The sequence below is a fragment of the Etheostoma spectabile genome, chromosome 8 (assembly GCF_008692095.1).
Source record: "Etheostoma spectabile isolate EspeVRDwgs_2016 chromosome 8, UIUC_Espe_1.0, whole genome shotgun sequence".
Classification (NCBI taxonomy): domain Eukaryota; kingdom Metazoa; phylum Chordata; class Actinopteri; order Perciformes; family Percidae; genus Etheostoma; species Etheostoma spectabile.
This window is the reverse complement of record NC_045740.1, coordinates 5,906,048-5,915,018: the sequence shown is the minus strand read 5'-3', so window position 1 is coordinate 5,915,018 and position 8,971 is coordinate 5,906,048. Positions and strand designations below refer to the sequence as shown.

At 40.3% G+C, this 8,971-nt stretch overlaps 1 protein-coding gene across 1 annotated transcript in view; it reads left to right on the top strand.

Moving 5' to 3' along the window:
* Nucleotides 1–8,001, top strand: part of duox (dual oxidase) — a 13,603-nt gene extending 5,602 nt beyond the window's left edge. The window contains exons 13-33 of the mRNA XM_032523166.1: nucleotides 226–344; nucleotides 456–593; nucleotides 685–798; nucleotides 1,227–1,429; nucleotides 2,082–2,267; nucleotides 2,521–2,746; nucleotides 3,246–3,339; nucleotides 3,431–3,606; nucleotides 3,701–3,770; nucleotides 3,933–3,974; nucleotides 4,428–4,606; nucleotides 4,715–4,945; nucleotides 5,063–5,162; nucleotides 5,255–5,304; nucleotides 5,403–5,530; nucleotides 5,639–5,792; nucleotides 5,913–6,145; nucleotides 6,244–6,402; nucleotides 6,535–6,690; nucleotides 7,020–7,148; nucleotides 7,242–8,001. Coding sequence (XP_032379057.1) covers nucleotides 226–344; nucleotides 456–593; nucleotides 685–798; nucleotides 1,227–1,429; nucleotides 2,082–2,267; nucleotides 2,521–2,746; nucleotides 3,246–3,339; nucleotides 3,431–3,606; nucleotides 3,701–3,770; nucleotides 3,933–3,974; nucleotides 4,428–4,606; nucleotides 4,715–4,945; nucleotides 5,063–5,162; nucleotides 5,255–5,304; nucleotides 5,403–5,530; nucleotides 5,639–5,792; nucleotides 5,913–6,145; nucleotides 6,244–6,402; nucleotides 6,535–6,690; nucleotides 7,020–7,148; nucleotides 7,242–7,364 — 3,010 coding nt within the window. The 3' untranslated portion in view covers nucleotides 7,365–8,001. The remainder of the gene's footprint in view (nucleotides 1–225; nucleotides 345–455; nucleotides 594–684; nucleotides 799–1,226; nucleotides 1,430–2,081; nucleotides 2,268–2,520; nucleotides 2,747–3,245; nucleotides 3,340–3,430; nucleotides 3,607–3,700; nucleotides 3,771–3,932; nucleotides 3,975–4,427; nucleotides 4,607–4,714; nucleotides 4,946–5,062; nucleotides 5,163–5,254; nucleotides 5,305–5,402; nucleotides 5,531–5,638; nucleotides 5,793–5,912; nucleotides 6,146–6,243; nucleotides 6,403–6,534; nucleotides 6,691–7,019; nucleotides 7,149–7,241) is intronic.
* The last annotated feature ends 970 nt before the right edge of the window (nucleotides 8,002–8,971 follow it).

Genomic DNA, 8,971 nt, shown 5'->3' with positions numbered 1-8,971 from the left:
TCAGGGACTAACAACATGTGGAATTCCAAGGTCAAGGAGCACTAACACATCTTCTACTTGGGAACATTTGTGCTGAAGGCAGAAACTGTGAAATGTTTAAGCAATAGAACAACAAACCTGTAATTTACCATTAATGAAACAACAAAAGTGTACATTACCATTCCAGTGATTTATCTCATATGCCAATTCTCTTACTACAGTTGTGTTCTTTGGGGTGTCTTCCAGTTTGTTCACACATGAGGAGATCCAAAAGATCCGCAATGTGACCTTTCATGATGTCCTTATCGCAGTCACAAATGCAGAAGCCACTGATATACAAAATAATGTGTTTTTCTGGAAGCATGGTAAAAACTTGTATTTTATTTTTTATTCATAAACAAACAAGGCTTTCATTTGAATCACTGATAAAACATTTAAAGCTTGGATTGAAAAAAACAGTCTCTCTGTTGCCTTAGGTGACCCTTGTCCTCAGCCTACACAGCTGAATGCATCTATGCTCCAACCCTGCACTAATGCCACAAAACTTAATTACTTTGATGGAAGCAAAGCTGGCTTTGGGATATTTATCATTGTTCTGTTCCTCTTTCCTGTTGGTCAGTATCACACTTACAAATCCATCTCTTTTGTCACAGCAATAATACTGATTTCACTCATCAGCAGTTTTGTTGATAATTTTACTTTCAGTTAGTTTTTTGGTGGCCTGTATGGTGGCGTATCTCCGCAAGTATAGGTATAGGAAGTTCCAGAGAAGAAGAAAAGCTGGTGACAGAACAGAGGAGCCAGCTGTTGGAATCACTGGTACGAAATCTGTGTGATGAAAAAAATCCTTTTAATACTTCTCTTATGTCTAATGTTAGTAAAAACATAATATATATGAGTCAGATTTGATACTTGACTCAATGTCAATCATTAATAAACATCAGCTGACTATCAGCAGCTATGATTAATGGCTGCGCCAGCCTGCGGCAAACGTTATGTATGGTTTATGCCACATAGATACAGTAGCAACACAATTGTAAAACTGAGCTGAAAATATGGATTTAAGTTTTAATGACCTTCCTAGATTTACATTCTGTGAGAATACTAGACAAACTAAACTCATCTGATAATCAATTATTCAAAGGTGACAGTGTAACCAATCTGGTATTTTCTGTTTTTTACACCTGTCCTCTTCATCATCCAGAATCCTGTCTTGCACCTGGTCTAATTCTGCTTTTGCTCTTCAGCCTTCGAGTGGCAGGGCCATAAAGAACCCTCGCATCCTGTCAGCGTGGAGGTTGATGAGAAGAGGAGGCTGCAGGTCTTTGACAGATCTGGGTCCACTCATCGCTGCATCAATCTGGGCAACCAGGACTACCTAGACGTCCTTCTCTCCAACGACCGGCACCATAAAGCTCTGCTGCTCAAAGTATCAAAAGAGTATGACCTGGTGAGCAGGGGGTGGTTTGCACTAGAGATGTTCCCATACCATTTTCTTCTCCCCGAAACCAATTCTGATACCGGAATTTGTGAAACATGAACAAAAACATACAGAGATGAAAGAGATTGCAAAATAACCTTCTTTCATCACCCATTATGGCAGTCATAACAGAAAAATAACATTAATAAACTACTTTAAGTTAGATCTTTTTTAGGGCTTAGTTACATGGTCACTGCATGGACTTGCATACTCATATATACCAATACTAGCAACTTACCGTACGTCAGCTTATATCATCAGAGGCGTTAACCACACTGGTATCGGAACAGCTCTAGTTTGCACCTTCAGGTTTTTGATCTGAAAAAGCAGCTTCAGTCTGATTGAAGCTGTAGGACAAAAGAGGTTTTGAAAAATGTTGCTGCTGCTACATCTTGTGTAAGCATAAACAACCGATTTCTGTGTTCACATTTTACATTTATTGCAGTTAAAGCACATCAAGCTTTCTCGCTTTTCTCAGTGAAGTTTCTTCTACTCATATTTTTCCACTCATCCAATCGTTGATGCAAGCATCATTCTGTAATGTAACTAAATCACTTTTTTTTTTTTTTTAAATCTTACTCCACTCCTGTTTTTCTTCTCCTTCTCCTGTCTGCACATCCAGGTGCTGTTTTTTGATGATGAGAGCAAACGTGCAGCGTTTGTCAAGCATATGCGCTCGCGGGTGACAGACGTTGGGCAGGAGATAAGAGTGACGGAGATGAGAGAGAGGGAGCTGCTGAAGGAGGCTTTAACCAAAGAGCAGAGGGCTCCGATTGTGGAAACTTTCATTCGACATGCTTTCTCTAAGGTACCATCAGCCTCTGGATGTTTACCTCATCCGACGTTCTGTTACAGCGGCAGCAGCTTTAAGTTCAGCCACAAAATGTCGTCAATACTTGTTTGAGGTTGAGTTAGGTCCGACCTCCAGCCCAAAGAACTAATTGTTGGTTTTGATGGTGACCTCATTTGTGATGGACGTTCAGTAACCTCAGTTAGCATATGTGACATTACACTATGGTGACAAATAATGATCTGTCCCTCACTGTCCCTCTGGTGCCCAGGTCTTGGAAATTGAGAAGTGTGACGCTGGGGACATGAGTGCCGTTTCCTACAAGAAAGCCAGAGAGGTTCTTCAGTGCGAGCTGACAGCGTCTGAGTTTGCTGATGCACTGGGTCTCAAGTCTGACTCCTTATTTGTAGACTCCATGTTCACACTAGCTGATAAAGATGGAAACGGTTACCTCTCCTTCCAAGAGTTTCTTGATGTGATGGTTATCTTTATGAAAGGTAAAATTCATGATTCCAAAATGCTATAGCTGTTTTGTGCACCTAGGCCACCTAAACATGCATTACATCTAAAAATACTGCAGTTGGAGGATTTGGATTCAGATTGAGTGACGTTTAAATTTTTCAGCACTAATTTAATATGACAAAACAGATGCTCATATATTTGGAAAGGCCTTTTTTTCAAATTAACACACTCTCACAATACACCCTTTAACCAAGTTTAATGAAATTGGGATGGTAGAAAAACTACCAGCCCAAACAAATCAACAAACCTACAAACCTACGGATAAACCAAACCAATCTGTAACATTACATGATAAGAAATAAAGTAAAGTCCATTTCAGTCCAGGTTTTATAGATTGATGTTATGTAGATCTAGATAGCCAGGAGTAAGCAATGGACTAGATGAATGGCATGTTGAAAGAAAGTTTTCGTGATCCAGTAAACAGTGTTAGTCTAGTCCTACATTATGTTATTGATGATGTTTGCATTCAACCAGGGTCTCCTGAGGAAAAATCAAAAATGATGTTCTCCATGAACGACATCGGTGGAACTGGTTTCTTATCAAAAGAAGAATTTGCCAGGATGCTCAGGTTTGATTGATATTTCCATTTGTCTTTAATGACTGCACCTAGTCTTTATTTCTGTCTGATGGTTCATCTTTGCCCTATTGATGTGCTGCAGATCTTTCATTGACATCTCCAATGGTGCTCTGTCAAAGAGCCAGGCAGAGGACGGCATCAAGGCCATGATGCAAGCCGCAGGCTTTGATGACAAGGAGAAAATCACATGGGAGGACTTCCATTTCCTCCTGCGGGACCATGAGAAAGAGCTCCAGTTTGCCCAACTCAATGTCAAAGGTTGGAGAAAGTTTTGTCTTAGATTAGCCTTTTTTCTAAATCCTCATGTCTCTGACCTTGTCTGATAAAATTAATCTGTCTGCTGTGTGTGCAGGGATGGAGAAACAGGGCAAGAAGCGGCTGAGTCGAGACCAGAGGGTGTCCTTCATCTGTCCAGGAAACAGGTCAGAGAAAAAGGCTGTAATCCCTCATCCAGATCACAAATAAAACAACTGTTGCCTGTCACTATGGATAAGAACAATGATCCACTGTAGCTTTGTTTAGTCATTTCATCCCAAGTGACCATTGTGTCCCAGCTCACAATCTTAATCATTTTTTGTTTGCAGCAACATCAAGACAGATGGACCGGAGATACGCAGACGGAAAAAGTTTGTTTCTTCTTTGATTTTTCTGCTCCAGTAAATGACTTTCTGAAGGAAGGATAAGGAATACTAACAAAGATTAGATGTCTGACCATGGAGCAGACTTGCTATAGAGAAGTTAAACACATTATTAGTTCCTATTTTGTCCCATAGCATTTACTGAATTATATTTTTATCTAGTATTTATGTGTTTAGGAAAGAGTGGTTGTGTGGAAAACCATGGCAGCTTGTGGTTTACCAAAATGTTTAGAAAATATAAGTTGCACATATAAAGCAACAGTTTTTGAGTCTCTCCAACTACAAAGGTTTCAGATTACAAATTTAAAAATGTCACACCCTACTTCCTCTGTAGTGGTAGTTTTGGGTGACCTGATTATGATCAAAACCTGAACAGCTAAATGATAGGCAGAACAACAAGTATCCACTGTTTTAAAGTCTCATGGATTGAAATATTTTCAGGTCAAGTGTCATCACTCCAAATGTCTATGTGAAGCCCAAGCGTGAGCAGTACATAAGGAACCCGATCCAGCAGAAGATTCAGCACTTCAAACGTTTCATTGAGAATTATCGCCGTCATATCGTCTGTTTTATCATCGTGTACGGCATCGCAGCTGGAGTGGCACTTGAAAGATGTTACTGTGAGTAGAAATTGTTCTTCTCCTTGTTCAGCTTCCCTCTTTACCTTCAGCATTGTACCTTTCTGGTCAGCGTGAGCCTTTTCTAAACTGATTAATAATTGTTTTCAGACTACGGGTTGGAGTCAGAATCTACAGGTTTCCCCGAGACTTCAGTGGTGGGTATCATCGTCTCCCGTGGCTCGGCCGCTGCCATCTCCTTCTTGTTTCCCTACATGCTCCTCACTGTGTGTCGCAACCTCATCACACTATGCCGAGAGACATTCCTCAACCGATACATCCCCTTCGACGCTGCCATCGATTTCCATCGCTTCATGGCGATGACTGCCATCCTCCTTTCAGGTCGGTAGACCGGAGGTGATGATAGCTGATAGAAATTATGAAAAGTTAAGTTCTGATAACTTTACATGTTTACATTTTACTAGTGTGAGCTCACTCTTATTTTTATTCTGACTGTAGTTGTTCATAGTTTGGGCCATGTGGTCAACATCTACATCTTCTCCATCAGTGACCTCAGCATCCTGTCTTGTCTGTTCCCCAAAGTCTTATCCAACAACGGGTAATGTTAGAAATTTCTGCCTGATTTTAGCCAATATTTGTACACTTTGCGGAGAGTAATGTTTGCTGCTTTACAATGTGTTTTCATTTTAGGTCTGAGCTTCCTCTAAAGTGGTTCTGGTGGTTCTTTCAAACTGTCCCAGGTAACATACGAAACTGATTTTAGACCTTCAGTGCTACATAGACGGCTTGTTATATTATGCAATAATTCTGTTTTTGCTCTTTTTGGTCTTTTTCCTAGGAGTGACTGGTGTCTTGCTTCTTTTTACTTTTGCATTTATGTACGTTTTTGCCTCACACTATTTCCGTCGTATCAGCTTTCAAGGATTTTGGATCACACATTACCTCTACATTGTTGTGTACATTTTAGTAAGTACTTTTTGACTTTAAAAATACCCCAAATGCACTCTGTAGTAAGGTGCCTTTCATTATGAGAAGAAGTTTTTATGACTAGTGTGATACTGGCTTTGTCAACAGACAGTTGTTCATGGTAGTTTCGCCCTATTCCAAGAGCCCCGTTTCTACATCTACTTAATTCCACCCGCACTGCTCTTCTTGCTGGACAAACTGATCAGCTTGAGCAGGAAGAAGCAGGAGATCCCGGTAGTCAGAGCTGAGCTGCTTCCTTCAGGTAACACTTAGCAATTCTTTAAAATGTTTTGTTATTCTCTGTCTCTTCTTATTTTAGTTTTTGCTAACTGCACTTCTAGCACATTCAAGTTCATACTTTCCTTGGCTGTCCTACCTGTAGGTGTAACACATCTGGAATTCAAGCGACCACAGGGCTTTGTGTACCGTTCAGGCCAGTGGGTTCGTATTGCATGCCTGATGTTGGGCACAGATGAGTACCACCCATTTACACTGACGTCAGCCCCGCACGAAGAAACCCTGAGCCTGCACATCCGCGCTGTGGGGCCCTGGACCAGCCAGCTCAGAGACCTCTACACCGAAGAAAGCCTGCTCGAGCTTGGAGCCTATCCAAAGGCAGGTTTAAGCATTGTTCTGTGTGTGTAATTAGTTTCATCTGCTTCTCCATTCTTTGTGCTTTTATGACACTGATATTCATAATTTATTTCATCAAGCTGTACTTGGATGGCCCGTTTGGTGAGGGCCATCAGGAGTGGACTGACTTTGAGGTGTCTGTTCTGGTGGGAGGTGGAATTGGAGTCACCCCGTTCACCTCCATCCTTAAAGACCTGGTGTTCAAGTCCTCTGTCAAGTCCAAAATTCAATGTAAAAAGGTGCTGCTTAAAATCAAACAACCTATCATACATTTGGTCTTCAATCCTTCTCTGAAGCATTATTTATTTGTGAAAGAAGCTATCAATCTCTTTCTCCCTACTCTCTCTCTAACATTTACTGATTATTTGAAGGTGTACTTCATCTGGGTGACACGTACACAGCGTCAGTTTGAGTGGGTGTCAGACATCATCAGAGAGGTGGAGGAGATGGACACTCAGGAACTGGTCTCTGTCCACACTTACATCACTCAAGTGGCTGAAAAGTTTGACCTTCGCACCACCATGCTGGTAAGACCTGCAGTCACCATTTCCAAGTGTAGAAATAGAAAGTCAACTGAAATGGTACTAAATATTAACAAACATTCATCTTAATGTTGACTTCTAAATACGTGCCTTGTATATTACAGGAGTAGTTTAACGTTTTTGAGACATGATGTTTCATGCTGGGAGTTAGATGAGAAGATTGATACCACTCTCAGCATTAAGAATGTCATTGATCTTCTCATTTAACTCTCGGGAAGAAGGCCAAAAGGCATATTTCCTTAAAGAGTTCCATATTTGATAATAATGAAATCCAATAATGACCGCTCACCCTTGTCTTTGTGATGTGTGGACAGTATGTGTGTGAGCGCCACTTTCAGAAGGTGTGTAGCCGCAGTCTTTTTACCGGCCTGCGGTCCGTCACTCACTTCGGCCGGCCGCCCTTGGTTTCCTTTTTCAGCTCACTGCAGGAAGTTCACCCCGAGGTCAGTCTTTCATCCATCTTCTTCTAACTCGTGTTTGTCTGAAACATTGCCTAATACACAATCCTACTTATCAATTTGTACTGTTTTCTGTAGGTGGGCAAAATTGGTGTATTCAGCTGCGGACCACCTGGACTGACCAAGAACGTAGAGAAAGCTTGCCAGCGGATGAACAAAAGGGATCAGGCTCATTTTCTACATCACTATGAGAACTTCTAACTTTTCCTCAGCACTAAACTACCTGGTTACAGAAGGAAAGATGAGCCACTTTACTCTGGAGAATACGAGCTAGCTACTGCAGCAGTTAATGACAAAATCACAGAGCTAATGTATGAAGTTTGGATTTAATGTAATGTCGAGTGAAAGAAAATTGTTGCTTGCTTGTTGTTAAATGTTTTCTACTTGACTTGATCTGTATTCTCTAATCATTAATATTATTGAAATTATTTCAATCAGTCAAGTATGGGAAGTTTTATGTAATATTAAAATACAGAATTGTATTCACAAGTTATGTCTAATCATGCATCATGTGAGTTTTCATTTGTGGTTTGACTCAGAGATGTAACTGGAGTTTGCCGTCATGTACGATGGACTTTATGTTGTAGATTTCTTGTGCTTCTGTAACAAATGAATTCGCATTTTAGCAGCTCAGCAGCTGTAATGAGGGAGGGACACCTGCTATTTTATTTTCCCCAATAGTATTTTGCGAGTTTGGGAATAAATCTGTTGACCTTCTTGTCCTAAGCCATTGTGATTAATATAAGGATGTACTTTCCCATTCTGTAACAATAAAAATGTGTATTGTGACATTAAAGTGGTCAAAAATACCTTAGGACTCAGAGGGTTAAAACAGTTGTATGGGAGACCAGAAGTCCAGACTTACTTCCTTTTACCTGAATACTTACTGTAATGGCGTGCAGATATCCAACAATTCTGCTGTTCTTATCAGTTTGCAATTTGTTCAAGCAACTACATTTTACAATCAGTATAATCTTATTTGACACTTCACTTTTGCTTGTTTGCCAACACTTGTACAGCTGGAAAACAGATGTTATGTCACAGTGCTTATAACAAGTCAAACATAAGTTGAGTCATAAGGTCAGTAATGTACAATTGATTTAATGTTAATAATTTCTTGTGCTTGTATGAAATATCTATATATACCAATAAATTAAACTTTTACAGATTTGCAACACTTTCGTATCAAAAAGACCCAAAAACAATAGCTTATAGAGATAACAGTGTTCCGTTTTTGTTATAGGACATTAGATCATGTACGGACCTGTGGGGTTTGGTGCAGTAGAAGTTCTGCACACTGTTAGCTCCTCACGGTGCTTCTACAACTGATTTGTTCTTAACCTTTATTTACTCATAGTTGTTTCAATGGAAGCCTATTCAGGAGTGCCCTGCTCAGTTCACCCAGTTACACACATTTCCACCTGGCAGATGCCTGCTCAACCACAGTCTGATGTGGTGGTGGCCACTGAGCAGCTGCACATGAGTAGTCAGGAGTTATAGACCTTGATCAAAAGCACATCAGCAGTTGTAATGAGCGAGGAACAAGCACCGCTACTTTATTTTTCCCAACAAAATGTATTTTGCCACTTTGGGGACCAAACTGCTACTTCTCATCACAAGCCAAATTAAAAAAAATTATGTATATTTCCCATTCTGTAACTACAAAAATCCTGGGACTCACTGTATAACCACATGAATGCAATTTACTAGCGAAGAGTACTAGCATTGATTCAGCATTGCACTCCAATGCTATTGTCACGATTAAAAATGTTTGGATTATGTTATAATGATAATCTTCCTTGATTAAC